Source organism: Lactuca saligna, chromosome 7 (assembly GCF_052625555.1).
Source record: "Lactuca saligna cultivar CGN05327 chromosome 7, ASM5262555v1, whole genome shotgun sequence".
In the NCBI taxonomy this organism is placed as follows: Eukaryota; Viridiplantae; Streptophyta; class Magnoliopsida; order Asterales; family Asteraceae; genus Lactuca; species Lactuca saligna.
This window is the reverse complement of record NC_136423.1, coordinates 28,045,180-28,070,312: the sequence shown is the minus strand read 5'-3', so window position 1 is coordinate 28,070,312 and position 25,133 is coordinate 28,045,180. Positions and strand designations below refer to the sequence as shown.

General features: G+C 38.9%; 1 protein-coding gene across 3 annotated transcripts; it reads right to left on the bottom strand.

The window, feature by feature from the left end:
- Window positions 1-21,667: 21,667 nt before the first annotated feature.
- LOC145004925 (F-box protein At5g46170-like) lies at window positions 21,668-24,284 on the bottom strand. 3 transcript variants are annotated; one of them, XR_013662464.1, is made up of 3 exons: window positions 22,727-24,284; window positions 21,937-22,049; window positions 21,668-21,847 (listed from the first exon to the last, which is right to left on the bottom strand). XR_013662464.1 is itself a non-coding variant. In XM_078963957.1 (3 exons), the coding sequence occupies exon 2, from the start codon at window positions 23,940-23,942 to the stop codon at window positions 22,728-22,730; it is 1,215 nt and encodes a 404-aa protein (XP_078820083.1). In that variant the 5' UTR covers window positions 23,943-23,944; window positions 24,049-24,284; the 3' UTR covers window positions 21,668-22,049; window position 22,727. The 3 variants fall into 3 exon arrangements, 2 of the variants coding, with proteins under 2 accessions (XP_078820083.1, XP_078820082.1); XM_078963957.1 differs by having other exon boundaries at window positions 21,668-22,049; window positions 22,727-23,944; window positions 24,049-24,284; XM_078963956.1 differs by having other exon boundaries at window positions 21,668-22,049.
- Window positions 24,285-25,133: the final 849 nt, after the last annotated feature.

The window sequence follows — 25,133 nt, the reverse complement described above, 5'->3', positions numbered from 1 at the left end:
AACATCAAGTGAATGTGAGGCCTTGTAGGCGTGATTCAGCTTTTTGCTTGAGTATGGGGTGCAATATCCTCAAAAGAGAACGATCATTTCTTCGTCGCCAGATGGTAAGGTCGGAGTCCCCATTCCGATCTTCAAGGAAGGCCTAAGGCTGTCGACGACCGACTTTTTTGACGAGATCATGCGTTAATATGGCTTCTCTATGAATGATCCAACTCCCAATACCATCAACAAGATAGTCAATTTTGAAATGGCCTACAGAGCCCTGGGAGTGCTTCCCCATTTCTGGACTTTCAAGTATTATTTTAACTCCTCTTCCTAATCTGGTGTTCATACTTTCTCTCAGCAGCAGGGTATCTATGTGCTCATCATTAACTAGAAGGTGCCCAAGAATAATTGGCAAGACAAATGGTTATGGGTGAATCGCAAATTGGTTGGTTATGGATACACCTGTGGGACTACCTTTTCCGATCAGGCTTCTCAATCTTAGGGTGCTAACGAGACTATGGCACAAGTGTTGATGACCATTTCCTTAAATGGGGAGGATTGGAAGGATTGCATGCTAGCCGTAGCCAGTATGAGGGTCACTTGAAAGGCTCGTGGGAAGATGCCTCAGTTATTTTTAGAGAATAATGGTGAGTGTTCATCTCATTCCCCCATCTGTTGGATTAGGTGTCTAAGTTCATAACTATTTTTGGAATGTACTTGACTCGGTTAGCATGGTCCATTTGGGTTCCATGGCATTGCAACATTTAGATAGACCAAAATGAAAGAAATGACACTTAAGGATTATTAATATATTATAAGATCTAATATATTAATAATATTATTTAATTAGTATTGATCAAAGAATTAATTTGGAATTCATTAAGTGATCAAAAGAGACTAATTAAATATATGTGGTTGATTGTGTAAATCATACATTCTTATATAGTGGGCTAATGATCCATGGTTTATATGAATTAGGCTAAACCCATAAGGTGCTCAATGGGTAGTCCATGGGAGTTATAAACTCATGGATCATGGAATATGGAAAGCCATGACAATTAGGGTTTATATGGTGTAACCCTACTTGTGTCACAACTATATAAAGACCCCATGCCTAGCAAAATCGGCCACTACAAGCATGTGTAAGAGGGTTAGCCGAATTTTGAGTGTAAGTGAACTTCTCTCAAGGTTATTCCAAGTGTTGTGGTGTTGTCTGAGACATTTGAGGCATCACACTTGAGGTGCTAGGCTCACAAGGTTCTCAAGGAATCCAAACAACAAAAGGTATGTACTTCAACTAGTTATTATGTTTAAAAGTCCCCCATGCCATGCTAGTTCGGTTAATAACATTGGAAAATCAAATTTGAATGTATCTTAGTAAAACATAGATCCAAGGTTTCTAGGTTTGCATGTACACCTTAGGAGTGTTGGAATGCTCAAAACCCTTCACCATCCCCCACCCTTTTTTATCTTGAAAGGAGAAGTTGGGAGTTTTTCCGATTTCCCTTATGTGTATCGTTTGTTTTATTGCTTTTTTTTGCAGGTCATGATATGATCATACCTTTTGATATGTTCTTGCAGGGTAGGTTTCAGGGAAATTGCCAGTATCGGGAAGTACCCTTGGTGGAGATAGTTCCTCCACCGGTAAGTATTGATCATGTTTTAGAGCTTGCTTCTCCTGTCGTTGTTGTGGGGTAAGGATCCAGTCCTCAGGTTGAACAGGAGTTGGTTGACGTGCCTGTTGAGGGTGTTTCTCGCGATGATCATCTATTCATGACCTCAAGGAAGAGCCGCCAAAGGAAGTGGAAAATAGAGGAGTCGGCCGACTACCAAGCGGTGGATAGCATGGTTGGACTCCCTGCTTACTAAAGGCATTGTTGCTAGCAATATTGGCAGGCATCTTTGTAAGAGACATAATGTGGATTTCCTGTAGAGTCCGACGTTGCGGTATAAATTCCTGATGATGACGCTCCGAACCTGTCGGAAGGAATGAGTAAAGAGGCAACTGAACTGCCTCGTGAAACAAAAGAAGCATCTGAGGAAGCTACCAACCCCGACGAAGGCGGCCGGGAAAGAGTTTGAGTTTGGGTTTCAAGTTGCTTTTGATTTTGCTTCACCTCCGGTGAAGGATAATGTTATTGCAGGTTCCTCTTCTTTGCCTTTGGCGGCCCTTGGAGTCTACATCCCGGATTGGAGGCTCACTCGCGAGTCCTTTCTTATGCAACATCTTGTTGTGTATGAGTGCCGCCTTCATGCTTTCCTTTTAGCCATAATTAAAGCTTTGCATCTCCTCTCTAATTCTCACATGGCCAAAAGTGTTCGGTATGCGGCGGTGCAGGTCGCCCCTTATTTGGCGGGCGTTGCTTAGCATCTTTGCCACATCAACATTGGGGTGGCAAAGTTAAAATCTCTCAAGGCTGAGTGGGATGAGTTGAAGACTAAAGTATAGGTCCTTGAAGCAGATAGATGTAAGTTCGAGGAACGTTACGACCTCTTAGCTAAAGATAAGGTGTCGTCGAAGGAGCGAGTAGTTAGTTTCGATGGGTCAGTGGAGCTTCTATCTCATCAAATTGAAGTTTTGGTCAAGGATAAAGAAATGTTGGGGAGCTAGGTGAAGGATCAACATGAACAACAGGAGGTGGAGGTTGTAAGGAGGAAAGTTATGGAGGAGGATGTGGTGTGGCTCCTTTAAATGGGTGTTGTCTAGGTGGTGGACAAGGTGGTGGAAAGTGTTGAGTTCTCTCTTGGGGTTAGGTGAATGATGGTAGCGTACATGGCCTCCGATGTGTAGGGTGACAAGCAAACAGTCCGTGAGGACGTCGTCACCACGGATTTTGTCACCAGGAAACCTAGCGCCATTATGGAGCATACGCAAGCGATGCATGCCACTGTAAAAGCTTTTTTAGACGAATTTTGCCTCCTATCTTTTCCTTGGTGAGTTGGACATGGAAGGCCTTCACTAATAGTGCTGAGATCCCGATGATGAAAAGGATGATCCTGAAGGTAGCTCCTCTAAGGCCAGGACCTCCTCCAATTCCTCTGGTAATTGATCTTTTTCCTCCTCGTTTCTTGGGGTATGTAAGAAAATAGTTGAAATTGTTTAGTGTTCTTGGAACAATGTCTAGAAACATTTTCTGAATTTCTTGCTTGGCCCTACGTAGCCCTTTTGTTTAAGTTCGGCATTTGTCCAGCGAATTAGACGTTTTTATGGACTGTGCTTATGTCATTGTTGCTTTTGCCTTAAATCTTTTTGCTTTTGATCCCAGCTTGTTTATGTTTGCCACTCTGGATTCGAGTTCTTCTCATAGGTTAGTGTTTGCCTCTGAGGTAGTGTTTATTGTTGTTCTTTTTTAAAGGTCCGTGCTAGTTTTGGGAATTTCTTGAGGATATCTCCTTCTTTGTTGGAAAGGTATCGAGATTAAATAAATTCTCTATTTTGGTAAGTGAGAGTTTATTTATATTTAGCCAAAGTTCCATGGCTTTATCTCAGGTGGTTCGTGTTGGCCATTGGGGTATGTATGCCCTCTCCTTTCCACATTGAGATAATTCTTCCTCAAGGTTCATGTTGGACCTGGGGGTCGGTTGAGGACAAGTCTTACTCGCTATGTAAGGATTTGAGACTCGAGGGGTCATTCTATTTGGTGGGAAAGGTTTGTTTTGATTAATAATGTATCCATTTTACTAGATCTGCCCACCTCGCTATGTAAGGATTTGAGACTCGAGAGGTCACTCTGCTTGCTTTAGGGTCGTTCATAGCTAGGTATGTTCTTTTCTGACACCACCTCTCCCATTTTGGAGTTTTCCTTTGGCATGTTCCAGTTGTGGTAGTTTGTGGTGTGTGCCTTGTGGTTGACTTCGCGGGGTTTACTGGTCTCGTGTTTCTTTCTAAGCATATTTCACAATCTTAAGTTGTAACACCGCCTTTGCGCTATGTGTCAGACTAAAGGGTGCTTTTTCGACACTAGGTCTTGGGGACGTATGATGCAGCTGAGACATTGCTGTCAACTCTTCAACCCAATATTTCTTCGATCCCATCGGGTGCTTGGCCCCGGTCTAGTGTCATGGGCATTATTTTGGGAGTTCGATCGCATATTTGTATACGTTGGGCCATCATGCTTCTGGGAGAGGCGCCCTTCTAGAGACGATTCTCGAGCCTCCACGTGCTCTGGTTTCCCCTGTTTGGTTCTTTTCTAAGTAGAAGTTTTATTCCATATAGGTAGTACATCCGAGCCATGGCACTAAGTGTCCTTGTTTATCTAACTGTGTTTTCCTTGTTGTGAATCGTGCAACCTTGGTGCTGGTCTTCTTGACTTATGGGGGATCTCTTGGAAGACACTCATGTGAGAGGTAATCTAAGCAAGGGTTTAGTTGATTGGAGGTATCTGTGGCATTTTCGATCTACTTTTCACTAATGTTCATTCCCTGAAAGGTTTTAGCCAACACCTTCTTAACCTAGGGGTCAAAAAATGTTGAGGGAAACCTGCTGGGAGCATTGGTATTCGAGGTTTCCTATCGGGGGGTCTGCTCGACCTTGAAATCCTTGCAGAATTGTGTCAATTCTTTTTATGTGTCCTTATGGGGGTCATTGGCCCGGTTGGTAGTAAACGAAGACTCGCTGGGGGGGCGGAAAGTGTCTTGTTTCTACTTCTTAAGCCCGGCGAGGGCCTGTTCTAGATCCTTTTTTGTTTGTAGTGTTGCTCACCATGAGAGGTTTTTGAACCTTGCTCTAATTCGAGGTAATTTCTTTCTGGCCATCCAAGGATTTACTTTCCTCTTCCTTGAAAATGGACTCATCATTACTTGGCTTCATCTTTGTTCTTGTCGGATCCAGGAAGTTCCTTTGGTGTCGCAGAGTAGCACTGTCTTGCTCAGGTTATGGTAGCTAATGCACTTCCAATGTGCCTTATCGGGCTTTCTTGGCACCTCTTGGTTTGTAACCCAATTAGGAGAGATTGGATCCTGGGATTTTCCTTTACTTTCCAAAATTGTGGCTTCAATCTTGATTGATTTGCTCTTCTCGCCTACTTGCCCCCCTTTTTGTCTTCAACAAGGGTCCGCACTAGCTCTCAAAGAACATGGGTCTGATGGTGTACACATGTGTAATGCCCGGGTTTCAGGGCTAAGCATTTTTGGGCGATGTAATAGTCTAGGTCAACTATTGTAACTCTTTTTGAAGTAATAAAGATGAAATATTTGAATTCTATGTGAATTATATATATTTATGTGCTTATTACTTAATTATAAAGATATAATTAATAAAGAATAAAAATAAGAATCAAAATTAAAGTGTGAGATAATTCTGATATCTTTACATAAAGTTGTAGTGGTCGAAACAAGGATTTGGGGGATATAAAGAACGCCGAAATCTGAGTTATAACAAAGAAGTTATGATCCGTCGAAGTTTTGCGACGGAACCCGCACGGCATCGGGAAGCGTAAAAAGTGAATTTAGGCTAGAAGATCTTTTTAGCCTTAGTAATCTAAACCAAAGTCGTAGAGTTTGTTAAACTAAGAAAATCTATAAAAAGAACGTCCAAATCTGACTTCGTATGAGGAAGTTATGATTTTTCGAAGTTTCGGCTTAGCAGTGTACAGCCCGAAGTTTGAATATTAGATCGAGCGGGTTTTATCCGACACAACCTAAAAGATAATCGAAGATCTCGTTAGGAGTTGTGTAATGATAAAAAGATGGAAGAAAACGGACGTAGGATGAAGAAGTTATGAATTTTTAACGGACCAAACCTATCCCGGCCTGTTAATAATATAGCTTTTAAAATAAAGTCAAAATTAGCCAACAAAGTCTAAAAGAAAGTTGTAGAGTACGTTCCCGCCTTCGCGTGGATATAAAGAACGTTGAAAACGGAGCTCGTATGCAAAAGTTATGATTTTTAGAAGTCAGAGTGGAAAATCACGAACCTGGTGCGAAGGTGATGACGTGGCAGCGCCACAGCCGTCCGATGAAGATCAGCCTCGCATCCAATGAACGACGCGTCGCCTCAAATTACGCCCCGCGTACAAGGTTCGGTACTCCCCGCATACCTTCGCCTCATATCCATCCGAGACCGAGTGCGAGCCAGCCGTGCACCGCTGGCAACCCTATCCAAGACTACGCCTAGCGTAGCTACTGGACGCACAACGTAGTCCGAGGCTGCTGGCGCCTATAAAAGGGGTCCGAACTCTTCCAAAAATTTCACACGTTTCTTCATTTCTTCTCTCTCTACTTTCTCTCTCTAGGGTTTTGAACCCTCCCTAAAGTCTAGGTGAACCCCTATCACCCGAAGGAAGCTCCGAGGCTCCCAGAGTCCTGAGAAAAAGGGTCTTTCGGTTTCGCAACGCTGCTCCGAGCAAAGCCCTGTTTTCTTTAAAACCCGTTGTAAGTGAGCTACGTCTGCACAACTTTTAATATAGCTTTTAAATAATTATAGTAACGTTATTAGAAACTTATAATGAGTACTTGAGCTATTATTATAGGTTATATAGAGTGTTGTTTAACGCTTATATAATAGTAATAATAGCTAGACTATTAATTCGTCTCGGTAAATGATAGACTAAACCCTAGTGGTATTGATACTAGGTTTTGACGAAGGAAATTATTTCAAGAGTAACGAAGCGCTGTCTAAGTTTGGAATCACCACCTTTTTAGGTGAGTGCATAGTAACTTTCATCTTACACATAGATATGAAGTATTTTATATAAATTATGTGCTATATGTGTATATTATCTGTATACTTGCTATCTATGTTGGATGAATGTTTTTATACAACTTTTAATTGATATAAACTGTATATGTATTTTATATCTACCAATATGTCGGGGTAAAACATGGGTAGATGAAATAAGATGATGTGTGATAAAATGATGAGAGGCCTCAATGTTTTTGTTGGTGACCCAGTCATCTAGCGGAGTATAGATGACGACCACAGACTCTTCTAGACAGTCCAGTGGAACGCTAACAGGCTTGCAACCTGTAGGTGTTTGTGAACGATGTGTTCACCAGTGTACTCCATCCCCCTCATGGTTGCCTTTACTACATTTTTTGCTGAGGAACCCCCTTAGCAGTAGTGTCCATCCCGATGATGATCCTGAGGCTAGGTCCCTTTTGATAGGTGTTTAGGGACGTAAAGCGACGATAACAGGATCGGGTAATCGAGTTATTGTTGTTTGATGAAATTAATAAAACTTATTTATTGTGGGTTGAAAACCCTATGTGCTCACCAGGCTCCCAAGCCTGACCCACTCAGTTTCTTGTATTACAGGTAGTGGCGCATGAGCATAGATGTTTGGATGAGAGATAAGGGATTATAGGCCTGTAGATACGAAATAATGTAGTAAGGCTTATGTTGTACTATTTATGCTTTTGATCTGTATCGAACATGACATCCCGAGTCTTTTAATGAAATACATTTCTTTGGAAATGCTTTTGATAAATCTTTATCATATTTTGCTTTGGGACAAATTCCGCAACACTTTTATTTAAAATGTTACTCTGATTTTCAAACAAAGCATAAACAAAATCGGTCTTTTCTGGCTGTAAAAATGAGGATGTCACAACATGGGCTGATGACAATGACACTGGCTGATCTGGTGCTCGTACTAAACTTCATGGTGCCATGTATTTTTGATGGTATAGCCCGTATTTAGAAAAGGTTTGGTCGCCCAAGTAGGATGTCATGCTCCGACGAGAAGTGTATTACCGAGAATTCTATTATGCGTGTGACCCTGACACTCCCTTCATGACTAATCATTGTTTGGGGGAGATGTATATACCTAGTGGTTTCAAGTTGTGACCTGTGAACCCTTTGAGTGGGCCACCAGTCAGAGGTGTTAGGCCTTCCTTCCACGGGGCTGGAAATTGCTAGAACCAATTCTTGTAAAGGACGTCGATACTACAGTCGTTGTTTATGTAGATGTGGCTGTTTTGCATTTGGTGTATGTAGGCATTTATCATGAGTGGATCATGGGGTTCCAGCCCGACATCCTCGGATCTTCTAATGAAAAGTTAATATTAAGGATGTTCTTATGCGGTACCTCGATATCATTATCCGTTTCGTGGAGCTCACTTCTCTTGCTGGGTCTCGCGATGGTAAGGATCTCCTCCTTGACTGGGTGCTTTCCAGCATCCTTCCAAGCTCGAGCGGTCCTCTGATCGACGTCAAACTTGGATCTTAACTCCTCTGCGATGTCGGAGAGGTCACCTGTTATTTGTTTTTCATCCACTTCTTTCCTTAGCACCGTGCACTCGCTGGTATCGTGGGGTTTTCTCTTGTGGTACTCATAGAACTTCCCTTTCTCTTTATCCACTTTTGGAGGCGTTTTCTCATTGTCAAGCACCTCAGCTTGTTGGCTCCATGGATCATGTTTGCCAAACGGATGAAATTTGTGGGATGGGTGCCTCGAGTGGCGGTTGTGCTTGTCATTGTTCACATCATGGCACTCTTGGTGGATGGGGCTTGAGCAGGAGTTTGCTTATTCTTGCTTGATGTACACATTTGCGACGAACTTTAGTTTGGCCTGCTTCCTTTCCTCAACCTCGATCTGGCTGAGGTATTTGATGGGTTTTGAGCATTACAACATTCCAATGGTGCACATGCAACCCTAATGCTTTGGATCTAGGTTTTTCTCAAGTTATACATGCATTTTTAATTATCTAAATCATAAACCCTAATCGAGCATACATTTTCGAGATTTATAACTAAAACAAAGTTAGATGAATACCTTTTCCTTGTAGCTTGTAGATCTTGACCTTCAAGAGCTTAGTGCCTCAATTGTTTCACCTTTAATGAGTCACAAACACCAAGTAGCAATTGGAACATTATGAGAGAGAGGGTGAGGCTCTAAAAATCGGTTAGGGTTCTTTCTTAAGTGCATAGGACGATTGCAAGGAGCCAAGGGGTATATTTATAGCTGAGCTGCTAGGGTTTCAGGTAAAACCCCAATATGATTGCTTAAGCCTTAAGCAGTCTAGTAGATCCTTCCAGAAGGCCCCCTCTGGACGAAATCTATGTAGGCTACACATAGAATTTCGTACACCCCTTCCTAGGGACCCACAAGCCTAACTTGCAACTATCAGATAATTGCAACATCATTCCCCGTAATTTGATCAGTCTCTTTTGATCACCAAATTAAATTCTGATCAATACTAATTAAATAACATGATTTCTCAATTAATATATTATTCTTATAATATATTAATAAATCACAATTAACCGCTTTCTCCATAATCCATCCTATCAAATTGTTATGGTGAAGGCAACCCAAAATGACCATGCTACTATCGGGTCAAGTATATACCAATTATAGTTATGAGCTTAGACACCTAATCCAACAGTATTTTCTTGACTCTGTAGTTGAGTTCATCTCTTGACTTGGGCACTGTCCCTTGTGTTGGGTTTTAGCCATAAGAACTTTCCTATGTGCGCATGCAAAACCCTATTGCTTGGATCTAGGCTTTCTAATAAACATGCTTGTGAATCCAAGACTTCTAATGGCTAATTAGGTTAAACAACAACATTAAAACAGATCTAGAATCATACCTTTGAGTTCCTTGTTGATCTTCTTGTCTTGGAGCTTCTAGAGTCACAATTGTCACTCCTCTAATGGCTTACAAACACCAATAGCAAGCAAGATGATTTAGGAGAGAGGAGAGGGGATGGAATTCGACCAGAGGTTCCTTGCTTTAGGTTCTGAAAGGTTGTACACGAATTCCACACCCCAAGGGCCTATTTATACCTTTAGACTCCTTAAGGGTTTCACCCTAAACCCTAATTGGATAATCTTCACTTAAGGCTATCCAAATCCATTCATAGATATCCTTATGGACTATTTTGAGCTATCCTAAAGCTCTTAGAAACCGTCCAAAGTCCATCCTAATGGATTTATAGTCTAAAGTCTAACTATCAAACAATTGACAGTTTATACCCTCTTATTTAATTAATCTCTTTAAGTCACCAAATTAATACCAATTAATTTATGACTTATATTAATCAAATAGCTAAATATTATTCCTTATAACATTTACTCTCTCTTAACAAATTATCCTTCAAGTTGCTATGGTGAAGGCAACCCAAAAGGACAATGCACCACCGAATATAGTTATAGCCTTAGACACTATTCCAACAGTCTCCCACTTGGATAAGTCTAGTAACTATACAAGTATAATACGGTTTGCAATCGTAGCTCTCAAAGACGCTGTCAACTCTAATCTAATCAATCTTGTCCTTTAGATAAGGGATCGTACAGTCCTCTGTTAGATATCATGCTGACAATCCTATGGAATGATTAGTCTAGCATTTAGATTTCTCGATCTTCGATTTATTTGACATAGAACTTAATCGAACACATCAATTCAGTTCTGACCGGGCCCGGCACATAAGTCAAATCAAATCATCGAGTGGCCAAGATATCTCTTCTACCCTCTTAGGATAAAATTTACAGATAAACTTCGACTTATATGCATTCACTTATTCATTAACCAACTATACACAACAATGCGTTTTATAACATCAAGTTACTGATGCGTTTTCGCATTATCAATGCACAATCAATTAACAAATAATAAACCATATATCTAGGTTTTAAGACCATATGATATTATCGTCTTGCGATCACCTTTTATATCGTATTCCATAAGGTGATTCCAGCAAGCGCGGGTTTATTCCAATGCTCAAAACCAGTTCGTAAGCACTCATGAACGTTGCAGCAACTCTTGCTATGTCTAACACCATTTAGACACTCTACACACCAATTCATGACAATCTTCATTCATATCTACTCCCAACATATGAACGATTGTGGACCATTTGAATAATTCGATTATTCCTAATAAACTCAATTATTCTGGAAGTCAAAACATGCAAAGTGAAACAATAGTTAAACAACTAACATGTGATAGTAACTTTACTCATAAATAAAACTTCTTTATTTAATCATCAAATGTTAATTACATTTATCTATTATACGTTTCTAATACAATCTAATCTATGCTAATATCATCCTTCAGCCCAATACTCCTAGCATGCTGTAAGTGCTTAACCCTACTCAGTCCCTTCGTAAGCGGATCTGCTGGGTTATCTTCTGATGATATCCTCTTCACTACGAGTTGTCCTTCTTCTACACGATGTCTAATGAAGTGATATTTTCTGTCGATATGTCGAGATCTACCATGATCCCTCGGTTCCTTGGTCAAGGCAACCGCACCTTCGTTATCACAGAAAATCTCCATAGGCTCCTTTATGGCCGACACAACTCCAAGATCACCGATGAAGTTCTTCAGCCATATTGCCTCCTTCGACGCTTCGCTCGCTGCGATGTACTCTGATTCGCACGTTGAATCAGCTACGGTTTCCTGCTTGGAACTTTTCCATGTCACTGCTCCTCCATTTAGGGTAAAGACCCAGCCCGACTGCGAACGATAGTTGTCCCTGTCGGTTTGAAAGCTGGCGTCACTATACCCTCGCACCTTCAAGTCATCACTCCCTCCAAGGACTAAGAACCATTCTTTCGTTCTCCGAAGGTACTTAAGGATGTTCTTCACCGCAATCCAATGTGCTTTGCCAGGATTCCCTTGATATCTGCTAACCATGCTCAAAGCGAAGGCTACATCAGGGCGAGTACAAGTCATAGCGTACATGATTGAGCCAACTGCGGAAGCGTATGGTACTCGGCTCATTTCTGCTATCTCGGCTTCGGTACTCGGACTTTGAGTCTTACTCAACTTGGCATTTCCTTGTATCGGTAGTTCTCCCTTCTTTGAGTTTTCCATACTAAAACGTTTTAGTACCTTCTCCAAGTAAGTATTCTGACTAAGTCCAATTAGTCTCTTACTTCTATCTCTTACTATCCTTATTCCCAAAATTTAAGAAGCCTCTCCGAGGTCCTTCATAGCGAAGCACTTCCCGAGCCAGGACTTAACCTCCTGCAGAGTCGGGATGTCGTTTCCTATGAGTAATATGTCATCGACATATAGAACGAGGAAGCTTACTACACTCCCACTGGCTTTGACATATACACAAGATTCGTCTTCGCTTCGTACAAATCCAAACTCTTTGACTTTCTCATCGAAGCAAAGATTCCATCTGCGAGATGCTTGCTTAAGTCCATAAATGGACTTCTCAAGCTTACACACTCTATTCGGATGCTTCGGATCCACAAACCCCTCTGGCTGAGCCATGTAAACATCCTCAGCCAACTTTCCGTTAAGGAAAGCGGTCTTGACATCCATTTGCCAAATCTCATAATCATGAAATGCGGCAATTGCTAGCATCACTCTAATAGATTTAATCTTCGCAACTGGCGAGAAGGTCTCATCATAGTCAACTCCGGGAGTTTGAGTAAAGCCCTTCGCAACCAATCGCGCTTTGTATGTGTGTACGTTCCCATCCACGTCGGTCTTCTTCTTGAAGATCCACTTGCACCCTACGGTCTTACGTTCGGGCACGTAATCAACCAAATTCCAAACTTGGTTATCGTACATGGATTGGATCTCGCTATCCATCGCCTCTTTCCATTTCGCAGACTCCGGGCCTGCCATGGCTTCCTTATAGCTATTAGGTTCATCAAGATTTACTAGTGTACCATCACTAATATACGTGTCCCCTTCGGTAGTAATATGAAAACCATAAAACTGGGGTTGAACTCTAAATCTATCGAAACGTCTAAGAGGTAAGGATTCATCAATTGGTTCAACCGGAGTTTCCTCCTCGGGTTGAACGCCAGCGGTAGAGGTTCCTTCATCTATCGATCCTTGAATCTCTTCAAGTTCGATTTGCCTCCCACTGTCTCCTTGGGTTATGAGTTCTCGCTCTCGGAAAACTCCTCTCCTCGCAACAAAGATAACATTATCTTTCGGTCTATAGAAGAGATATCCAAAGGAAGTTTGCGGGTAGCCGATGAAAATATATCGCTCACTTCGAGGTTCAAGCTTGTCGTGAGTATCTCGTCTTACGAAAGCCTCGCAACCCCAAACCTTGATATGTGCCAACGAGGGAGCTTTCCCTGTCCACATCTCGTGAGGTGTTTTGGCAACCTTCTTGGTAGGGACTCGGTTAAGGATATGGGCGGCAGTCTCTAAGGCATACCCCCAAAAGAAGATAGGTAGTGAAGCACGACTCATCATAGAGCGAACCATATCCAATAAGGTTCGATTACGCCTTTCTGCCACACCATTCAATTGCGGTGTCCTAGGAGGCGTCAATTGCGAAACTATTCCACACTCCTTGAGATAATCGTGGAATTCAAGACTTAGGTACTCTCCTCCTCGATCGGATCGAAGCATCTTGATTTTCCTGCCCAATTGATTCTCCACTTCATTCTTGAACTCTTTGAACTTTTCAAAGGTTTCTGACTTTTGCTTGATTAAATAGATATACCCATATCTACTATAATCATCGGTAAAGGTCACATAGAAGCGGTTCCCATCCTTCGTGGTTGATCTAAAAGGTCCACATACATCGGTATGTATTAGGTCTAATAGTCCCTCACCCCTTTCACAAGTACTCGTGAAGGGTGACTTAGTCATCTTTCCAAGTAAACAAGATTCGCATGTGTCATCTTCCCTAAGGTCGAATGACTCCAACACTCCATCCTTTTGGAGTTGGGCTATGCGTTTCTTGTTGACATGTCCAAGACGACAATGCCACAAGGATGCTTTATCCATACTAGTGGAAGAATCAATATTCAAAACATCATTTCCTAAGTTATCAACAATCATAACAGTTTCATATATTCCATTACATGGTATAGCTTCAAAATAAAAGACACCATTTAGATAAGCCAAAATAGAACCATTCTCATTATTAAAAGAAAATCTAAAACCTTGTCTATATAAACCATGAAATGAAATGATGTTTCTAGCCATTTCTGGCGAATAGCAACAATTGTTCAAATCTAAAACTAAACTATTCTTAAGCACCAAAGAATACACTCCAATCTTGGTCACAGGCGACGATCTTCTGTTCCCCATGATTAGATTGATCCTTCCTTGCTCCACATCCCTACTTCCTTTTAGTCCTTGCACATTAGAACAAATGTGATAACCACAACCGGTGTCAAGAACCCAAGAAATAGCATGATTAGAATCGTTAGATTTTATTGCATATATACCTGCGAAAGATGGCTTGATCTTTCCTTCCTTGATGGCTTGCAGGTAATCCGGGCAGCTTCTCTTCCAATTTCCTATCTTGTGGCAGTGGTGGCACTCTGCCTCCTTCGGGTTAGAGCAGGGCTTAGAGGGATCAACTTTTGTCCCACTAGAAGAGGAACCATCTCGGGCTTTCACCTTTCGATAGTTATTTGAAGAAGCTTTCCTCTTCTTTCCCTTCCCTTGACCAATTGCCAAGACAGGAGCAGCAGACGGATTGGGAGTTGGTGCAACAGACTTGTCCTTGAAATTGCTCTCAGCAACCCTCAAGAGACCTTGGAGCTTACTTAGAGTGACCTCCTCTTTGTTCATGTGGTAGGTCATCCTAAATTGATTATACATCGGAGGCAAAGAGTGAAGCACCATGTCGATCGCCAAGTCTTCGCCGAAGTCAACATTTAACTTGTGAAGGCGGTCGACATACCTTTGCATCTTTTGCAAGTGCACGGTAAGAGATTCTCCATGACCCATCTTGGCGGAAATCATGTTCGTGAAAATCTCGTAACGCTCTTGTCTCACGTTTTGGTGGTACCTCTCCAACAAGTCTTGATGCATCTCGTATGGATACATGTCCTCGTAGGACTTTTGGAATTCGGAGTTCATGGTGGCGATCATGATGCAATGTACTTTCGTCGCATCTCGCTCATGGGTTTCAAAGGCGGTGATTTCGGCGGGAGTAGCAACTTCGGGGTTGATTTTCTCGAGCTTCTCGTCGAGGACATACTCTTTATCCTCATAGCGAGCAATGGTGCGAATGTATCTTATCCATTCGCCAAAGTTCGTTCCATCGAAGGTGACCTTTTGGCAAAGGCTCATCAACGTGAAAGAACTAGCAGCAGCGTTGTTTGCGTTTGACATCTATAGAAAGGACAAAGATAGATTAGAACAAGAATCCCTAATTATCACCCAATAAGAAAAAATTAGGGCTAGGATCCAACAATAATATTTACATACTAGAAAAGGGATGCCGTAATCCAACATGCAAATAAATTGAAGGTAAGTGAATGACGATTCACTAATTCTCCATCACAAAACTTAAACTTTTGGTCCTAAGTGTTTTGAGAATTCCTAGGTTCGGATGAGATTCATTGAACTATTCAATGGCATGTTTAAATCTCGATATGCCCCTCTTGTTTGTGACTGGGATGCCAAGGATCACAAAGCGGGTGTGAATTACCATGCAAATTCACATGGTGCCTTCATTGTTACGATCACCTATTCGATGTGCCGGTAAACCACACACGCTCCATCGAACTATGATAAACAATGAATCACCCTTTGCCACCTTCGCTTAGAACCAATTAGTGTGCCGGTAAACCACACACGCTCCACTAACATCTTAGCAAGGTGCAAAGTGTAATTTCATGGAATTGCATCAATTCACTTTTCCTAAAGTAACTAAGATTGGGAAATTTGAAAAAGATTTAGTTACTTCGTATTTCTTATTATACTTTTAATGTTCGGCTAACGACCCTCCACCAATCAAGCAAGCGGTGGGTGTGAGTGTACACCCATTCAACGCCATTTTATAGGCCGCAACCTTATACCCACCTTATAGATCGGCTTCATGAATGAGGCCTACTAGCGGTAAGACTAGCATTTAGTTATACATACGTATATTATTCTAATAATATCATATAAGTATAGGGTTGTATTTTAAACTTTTCAAAATCTAGGGTTTGAAATTTAGGTTGTCTAAATTAAAGTTTTTAATCACAAATATAAATTTCAAAACTATAGGGTAGGTTTTAAACATTTAAAAAACATGGAGGATCAAATAACAAATAATTTCAATTAACAATTAATATCTTAATTATCTTTATTTGATTTATCTTTGATTTCTTTGAGGATAATTACCAAAATAATTAAATAATTATCATATAGGAAAACTAAATATTTAATTAGTTGATAATTACCTTTAACTAGATCAAGATAACACTTATATTTATCAAGAAATCGGATTCATATTGATCTAATTAGTTTATGGAAAGTTTGGATAAGATAAACACAAAGAAATCCCGAATCTGGCCCTTCCTGACGCTTGGACTCGCCGAGTGCACAAGGGGACTCGACGAGTCAGGCCTACTCGACGAGTCCACCATGGAACTCGACGAGTCAGTGACTCAAAACCAAAAAATCGAATTTTGCAGGTTTGTTTCAGTTATTCAAGCAACAATTTGTAGAAAACTAATCTAGGCTCTGATACCACTGTTGGGTTTTAGCCATAAGAACTTTCCTATGTGCGCATGCAAAACCCTATTGCTTGGATCTAGGCTTTCTAATAAACATGCTTGTGAATCCAAGACTTCTAATGGCTAATTAGGTTAAACAAAAACATTAAAACAGATCTAGAATCATACCTTTGAGTTCCTTGTTGATCTTCTTGTCTTGGAGCTTCTAGAGTCACAATTGTCACTCCTCTAATGGCTTACAAACACCAATAGCAAGCAAGATGATTTAGGAGAGAGGAGAGGGGATGGAATTCGACCAGAGGTTCCTTGCTTTAGGTTCTGAAAGGTTGTACACGAATTCCACACCCCAAGGGCCTATTTATACCTTTAGACTCCTTAAGGGTTTCACCCTAAACCCTAATTGGATAATCTTCACTTAAGGCTATCCAAATCCATTCATAGATATCCTTATGGACTATTTTGAGCTATCCTAAAGCTCTTAGAAACCGTCCAAAGTCCATCCTAATGGATTTATAGTCTAAAGTCTAACTATCAAACAATTGACAGTTTATACCCTCTTATTTAATTAATCTCTTTAAGTCACCAAATTAATACCAATTAATTTATGACTTATATTAATCAAATAGCTAAATATTATTCCTTATAACATTTACTCTCTCTTAACAAATTATCCTTCAAGTTTCTATGGTGAAGGCAACCCAAAAGGACAATGCACCACCGAATATAGTTATAGCCTTAGACATTATTCCAACACCTTGCATCTTCTTGGAGGGGGGAAGAGAAGAGGAATTCTTTGTGGCCTGGTACGCTTAGCATTGCAAGGGTCAACCTGTCATAATACACTCGTATGGAATCGAACTACCTCTGTTTACAAGCCATTATTGAGTTCGCATCCCCTTTTTCCCTTCCTTAGTTGCATGAAGTTGTTAAGTAAACGGTATCATAATTGCTCGAAGCTCGAGATGCTCCCCGGTCATAGTGCCTTGAACCATTTTTAGGAGTTACTCGATAGTGTAACAGGGAAATACGTGAAAATGAATCTATTGTCCATCCTCAGCGATGTTATCATCCACACATAAGTGTCGATATGCTCGTTAGCGTAGGTTGTACTGTCATACTTGGGGGTGTTTGGTATCATCTCCGATTGGGGGATCTCATACTACAAGAACTCTTGGCAAAAAACAGAGTCGGTGCTTCTCGTTGGGTTTTCCATGCATGGATATGGAAAACCAGTGGATATCTTAAATTTTTTAGCATAATACAGGTACCTGTATACTTAGTTGTACATCGCTGATTGCGAGATGTACAAATGTTTCTAAGAGCTCGATTGTGTGCTTTGCTGCAGTTGTGATCCTGGTTCCGGCTGCTAGAGCATGTTTAAATTCGACTCTTGAGGCTATTGAGCATGGGTATTGAGTTGTTGTGCCAATGAAAAGTGAGGGTTAGATTCTTGAGACGGTGGAGCGTGGGGGATGGATCCCTACAACTGCTGAAAATAAGGGTTGAACATCAAAGGTTGTCGAGCGAAAAGCGTAATGTTCAACATTCCTACTACAATACAGAACTAATAGCTTGAAATTGAGTATTGTATGGAGGACAGTATGGTTCCGGGGGACCAGGTGTTCATCCCCACCTGTTGTAGTGGCGATTGTGGCTGAGAAACAATTGGTTGTGATTGTTGAGTCGGTGGTTGCGACTGTTGAGTCACTATCGACTGAGGCACCACAGTTGTGGTTATAACCAGGTGCTCTGTTGTAACGGATGACAGTCGCCATAGGGAGATGATTGTCGTCGTCGCGGCATGCGGTTCCAGTTATTAGACCTAATGTATGTATTGTTGGTGTATGGGTAGAGGCTTGTCCTTCTGACGCAGATGGTTCTGTGCCGTCAAACGACAACATTGATCTGAGTGGACTTGTTTCCCTTTCGTTGGATGTCGTAAGTTCCTTTCCCGTCATCGCTGATGTCTAGAGTTGTATTAAGGTTGCGTAACTCTGAGTACACGACCGGATGAAACCAGATGTTGTGATATGTGTTCCGAGCTTAACGCCGGCTGGGAATGGTTTTGTCTAGGTTAAGCCTGAGAATCACAGCAAAGAAGGAACCGACATCAGTCGTCGTCTGGGAGGTGGTCCCAGAACGAACCTCCGACTATCTAGTTAGTGGTTATATGAGAGAATTAGGTTTGTGACTAAGATAGAGAATGAGGCGATCCCTCCTTCTGAAGAGGAAGGGTTTCTTTTATGGTGCGAACTCACCGCTTCGTCGTGACGTATAATGTTTTTCGGCCATTCGGAACTGTTTAGGGTCTCAAAATGACGTTTTTCTATTTTTATAATTTTCCAGAAAAAAAAAAGTTATCATTTATTCACAAATGAATATAACAGTAATATATATTATTTTATTAACCATAAAAAGCTTAGTTATATATGAATAAATATACATTATTATCGAATACTTTTTTAACTTTAATTTTATATATTTTGTACTTTTTGGTTCTATTAACAATTTTATTCATTTATGAATTATATATATATATATATATATATATATATATATATATATATATATATATATATATATATATATATATATATATTCACATTTGATTATTACATATATTAATTTGTGAATATTAGAGTAAATTACACGAATGGTCCCTATGGTTTAGGTTAATTTGCACGTTTAGTCCCTAACTTATTTTTTAACTCGGAAGGTCCCTATTGTTTGTTTTTATTACGCGATTGGTCCCTCTATTACCTAAAAAGACTATTTTACCCTAGATTTTTAAAATTTTTTAAATAAACACACCTCCAACCCTACCTCTCTCACCTTACCATACATACTCCACCATTTTTCTCTATTTAAAAAATAGTTTTTTTTAAATAAGACAGGGACCAAGCGCGTAACAAAAACAAACAGTATGAACCATGCGTGTAACAAAAACAAATAGTATCGACCTTCCGAGTTAAAAAATAATAATAATAATAAACTAGGGACTAAGCATGCAAATTACCCCAAACCATAAGGACCATTCATGTAATTTACTCTGAATATTACAAATATCCACATGTAGATATAATTTCTATACGTTATTCACATATGAATTACAAACTAGTTTAGGACCTCAAAACGATGTATTTTCATTTATTTATTTATTTATTTTGATTTTCCAAAAAAATGTGTTATAATATATGAATATTATCTGTATTCATTTGTGAATATTACATATATTCACATGTGAATATAATTTTTATATGTTATTCATATATAAATTACATATTTGCTCTTTGTTTTTAAAAGACATACATTGATTCTCGTGTGAATATAATTTTTATATATTATTCATATATGAATTACATGCTTGCTCTTTGTTTTTAAAAGACATACATTGATTCTCGTATAAAGACATATTCACTTGTCAATATTACGTGATATATTTAGTTTATGCATTTCTTCGAACAATTATCATGCAAATAAATTAAATTATATAATTATGGTAAAAAAAAATTAACAGTTAAAGCCAATAATTACAATACAAATCAAATCCCATCGATCAATAATCGGTAGTTTAAGATAAAAAAAAATTATAAAAAATGTATGAAAAACAAAGTTTTTCAAACCTGAAAAGTGATTTTTAAAAAATTCTTCAAATATATGGTTATATTGATAATTTTCAATTGTTATCTATTGTTTGATATTGATGAAGGTTCGATTGATGAAATTTCAATGGCTTGTGATCGCTAAATGATGAGACATCGATAAATATGGATTATGTTTAACGATTTTGCTTGACATCTACGAAACTGGACAGATTGAATCATGAATTAAACCTAATAGTACGAATAAATGTTTTTGATGATGAATCACAACATTTTGACGAATAAATAAAGATTTTTTATGAAAAATTGATATTTTTATGAAGTGTCGATGTTTTTTTATGAAGTAGGGATGAGCGTGGGACGGAACCGGTACCGATCCGTCCCGTTCCCGATTTCCCGAATACTGAATTTGATCAAAAGTTAATCCCGAGTACTGAACTGAATTAACATCATCGGTACCGGTACCGGGAATGGTACCGGTACTCAGTACTAGTACCGGTACAGACGGTACTGATTTCCGAATTTCATGTATATGGAGTAACAAGTACCGTCCCGTATTTTTAAATTCGGTATGGTTCAGTACCGGTTCCAGTACAGTACCGGTACGAGATCGAGATTTGGGACAAACTGTTCATCCCTATTATGAAGAACATGTGACGTTGATAGAAAACAAGTAGTAGAACATATGATGTTGATCAAGAACAAATGATGTTGATGAAAAACAGATAAACGATTCAAAAGAACAACGTACCTTTATAACTTAATCTAAATGTATTTTACATATATAAAAATGATTGACTGAGAATGATTCTTCATGTCAATCTTTTATTTTATTTTTTCAATTAAACTTTTATATATATATATATATATATATATATATATATATATATATATATATATATATATATATATATTGAAATATATCTCTTTGATGATTAAAACATAAAAACTTTAAATATTTAACATAAGATTACTCAATTATTTGATGCAATAACCAAAGATGATACACAAAGAGAGACTGCGAGGGATGAAAGGTGGCAAGATCAAATCAACAAATCTAGTTGGTTCCAGCAATGACAAATCTTTTCAATTATTCACTATGCTCCCATTATTTGATTCCCCCACATACCCACAAACATCTTTTAATGCTTGATGAGATCTTATAGGATTAATAACTAATAATAAATTAAATATCCTTTTCTTTCTTCTTCCTACCTCGATATGAATTAATAACAAGAAAATATTATTAATTTTATCGAAATGTATCACTTATCATCATTTCATTATCATTATTTATATACACCCATTGTCCTCATAGGCTTCTAAAGACTTGGTGTATTTGCCATCACTTGAAGGAGTATACACATCCAATGGCCCCCATATGCTTTTAAAGAATTAATGCACTCGCTACTCCTTAAAGACACCATATAATGGATGGCATATGCATTGAAGGGGACCAAAAGATTTAAGCAAACAATATTATAGTTTATCTGCACTGTACCATCAACCGGTCCCACTGCCAACATGTAAATGTAATCACAATACCCAAACTTGAAACCAAGAACTAAATTCTCACTTATTTATCTCTTTTACACAAACAAAAAATCGAAAAAGCGTCATCATCTCACTATATCAGTACAGTCCAGTCTAATGGATATCAAACACAGTTCGGTCTAATGGATATCAAACACAGTCCAGTCTAATGGATATCAAACACAGTACAACATGTATTGTCTTGAGAAGAAATTAAGATTAAGGAACGCCACCAAAAGAGTTTTATTATTTTTTTTCAAGCAAGTCTACTACAAACAACTCGAGAATCAACACTTTGAACATGGGATTTTGGTAGTAAAGACACAAAATCTACAAGATTCATAAAGGCATGTAGTTCCGACATAACCTTTGCTTAATAAACATTACATATTTTTATACCTACAAATATTCACAAAAAAGAAAGATATTGTCTAATGAATCTAGAAATAAAAAAATAAAAATAAAAAAAAAGGGCACATAACTCTTACCACCTCATCTACCAACAACTTCATTCCTTCCATTTTTCAGAAGCAAAATTGTGTGGTTTCTCTGCCATTTAATGCCTTCAGAAACCTAATGGTGTCTTAGTTATTCTTGAAAACTGAAAAAGGCCAAAAAACAATATCAAATGAGAATCTTTATAAAAGAAGCAAAGATATATTAACTATAAAGAAAAAACACCATATAAGGAATAAAAATGAGCCATCTTTAACAAATTAAAGATTCCGTATTCAGCTTACTTTACTTGATGTCTTTTGGTAGAAGTTGTAACTGATATAGAAAAGAAAAATATGACCTTTCTTATGTATAAAGAGTCGCATGAAATTCATGATTAAAGAAAGTGATGTGTGGATTAAAAAGTGTTTTGCTTGTAGCATAACTTATGAATGCCTTGAGAGAGCAAACATTAAATTCTTAAAATATATTATATTATAATACTGAAACACTTTAAAATACTATCCATTTTTGGGTTTTGGAAATTTCAATGCCTGTATACAAATTCCTATCTAATAGCAATATTTCAGCTCTTAAATGTATAATTTTGTCAACAACCAAAAGAGCTCTGATCAAAATGGATGAACATCTCAAATCTCAAAGTAAGAAATAAAACAATAACACATCAAACAAGATTCTTTATAGATTATCTAGCATAATTGCAACATTAAACAGTTAATCAATCAAGTTTTATAATACATATAAGTCCTTGATTTCAATGATTCTTGGTAGCAGGAGATCAGAAACAAAATCACAATCAAGAAAAATAGTTAGAGTTCTTACATCAAAAGGAATTCATCTCAAGACAATAAGTCCTCCTTTTGACCAACATTCTTGCAGCAGTTCCAAAAGGCTCCTCAAATGCAGATGAAACCCACAATCCATCAGAAAAATCCTTTTGAACAGATTGTTCACTTGGCCTCGTTGCAACTAATGTAGCCCCTTTGAGCACAGTTCCATCTGGTAACTCCAAAAATGGCGCATACCAGAGCCTCATATTCAAAGCTGGAACAAGGGTTCTCTTTGAAGCTGAAGAAGCTGACAATGGCTTCACTCTTAATTCTTCCAATTGTTCTCTGTTCATACATAACACCCCTTGCCCATCTGCATCGGTTAAAACCAGTGAATCTAATGTCTTATGTTCGGAAATGATCGGTTGAAGCAAGTAATGTCTTGCAGATGCTGCAATTAACGAGCTTATGGTCCATACGACGCGTAATTTCAGACCACCGTTGGTGTAGAAGGATTCCGGTATACTGCCATTATCTTCGTGGGGGTTATTGTTTCCATTAACGCATATTGTGTCGTAATTGGATTGATTGGGTGAAGAATTTGCAGGGCGAATCACAGAGGATGCGCCGAGCATCACGCAATTATCTAATGTTGATCCAAAATCTGCTCTCCATCTCAACAGAACATCATCTTCGATACCCAATTCACCGCTGGGGAGTTCAATTTTGAGATATCGAATCTCGTTGAAGTTTTTGAGGACTTGAGTTGGAGAATGATGAGTAACTCCACCGCCTTGCTCGATATCGTCGTCACCGTCGACATTCCCGACGGACAAAGAAGAAGATGAGGAAGAAGAAGGGGAGGATAACGACGAGTACGACGATCGTTTTGGACCGAAGAATTGGCCAAGTGCTTGGATTGGCTTCACGATGCCGCCGAAGACGATGCGGAAAAGACTAGAAATTGGTCCACGAGATTTGTCAGAGGAGCCGGAGGCGGAAGAAGAATCATCGTCGGAGATAACGCAATCGACTCGAACAACGACGTTTTCGACCTGAGGAACAAGGGAATGGAATCTTTTCGAAACGGCGCAACAACGGCCCAACGCCTTGACATCGCCGATCCTATTGAAGATCAAGAGAAGAAGAGAGTCCGGCAGCTGATCAAACCGGTCGACGCCTTCATCCTCCGCGGCCACCGACAAGAAACTGCATGGTGGTTCTGGGTAGATTCTTGTGGTCAGATCTGGGAGGAGAGAAGACATCATACCTGATTACAACAACAAGAAGCAGGAGAATCAAAGAAAGGATCTTGATTTGAAGAACCCAATTACAATTATTAACAGATCGAGCAATAGAAACGTGAAACCGAACCAATTGGATTAAAAGACGAGACAGAAAGGAATCAAATATTGGGATCTAAAGGGGGTTATGCCGATTTGAGAAAACAAAGGCGAAGAATGGTGGATTTGGTAGAGAGAAGGAAGGGAAATGGGGGAGGATATGGTGGCGTCGAGGGATAGAGAAGTGTGTGTTGGAAAATGGGTCAAAGACACACATAGAGTGCTTTGAGTTTACTATTTTCAACAAATTTCTTTTCGTTTTCTTTATGTTCGTTATACTTAATACATATTCATGGTTGATGATATATCCACTCTACCATATTAATTTTAGAGGGACAAATAACATAAATAGTCTATCGAGTTGGTAAAACAAATATCACTCATAATTATTATGGAGGAATGGGATCATTTTCAACCCACTCAAGTACTCAACTTATTGTTAGTTGTTGTACCATTTTTACTTTTAATTAATTTTTTTATCTTTTACCATTCACAACACAAGAATAATATTTCTTTCCGATCCGTCAACACATTTGACATGTCATTATTTTTAGACAAAACTTCAAAAATGGTTCCTGTGGTTTTCAAAAATATCAAATTTAGTTCTCAGTCAACACATTTGATATGTCATTATTTTTTTCTCAGTCAACACATTTGATATGTCATTATTTTTAGACAAAACTTCAAAAATGGTTCCTGTGGTTTTCAAAAATATCGAATTTAGTTCCTATTTTTAAAAAACCTCATAGATGGTGCTTGTGGTTTCAAAACTTTTAACAAATGATCCTTTGAGCTAACTCCGTTAGATTTTAGTTGTTAACTATTATTTGATTATAATATTTGAAGGACATTTTCGTCATTTTACTACCACATGGACCATTTATGATATATTTTTTAAAAGAAATATATTAAACCTAGCCCCTCGACCCATTCTCTTCCCTATCGGACCTATCTATGCCCATATCCTTCGTCTTCATCTTGTGTGACAAGAAATCGAGGGTTTGGTATTTCGATTAACATCCTATAAACCATCCCATTAACATCCTTGACCACATAATCAGTCTTGAAGATATCAAATTTGCAACCATCCCATATACATATGCATGATGGTCGCTC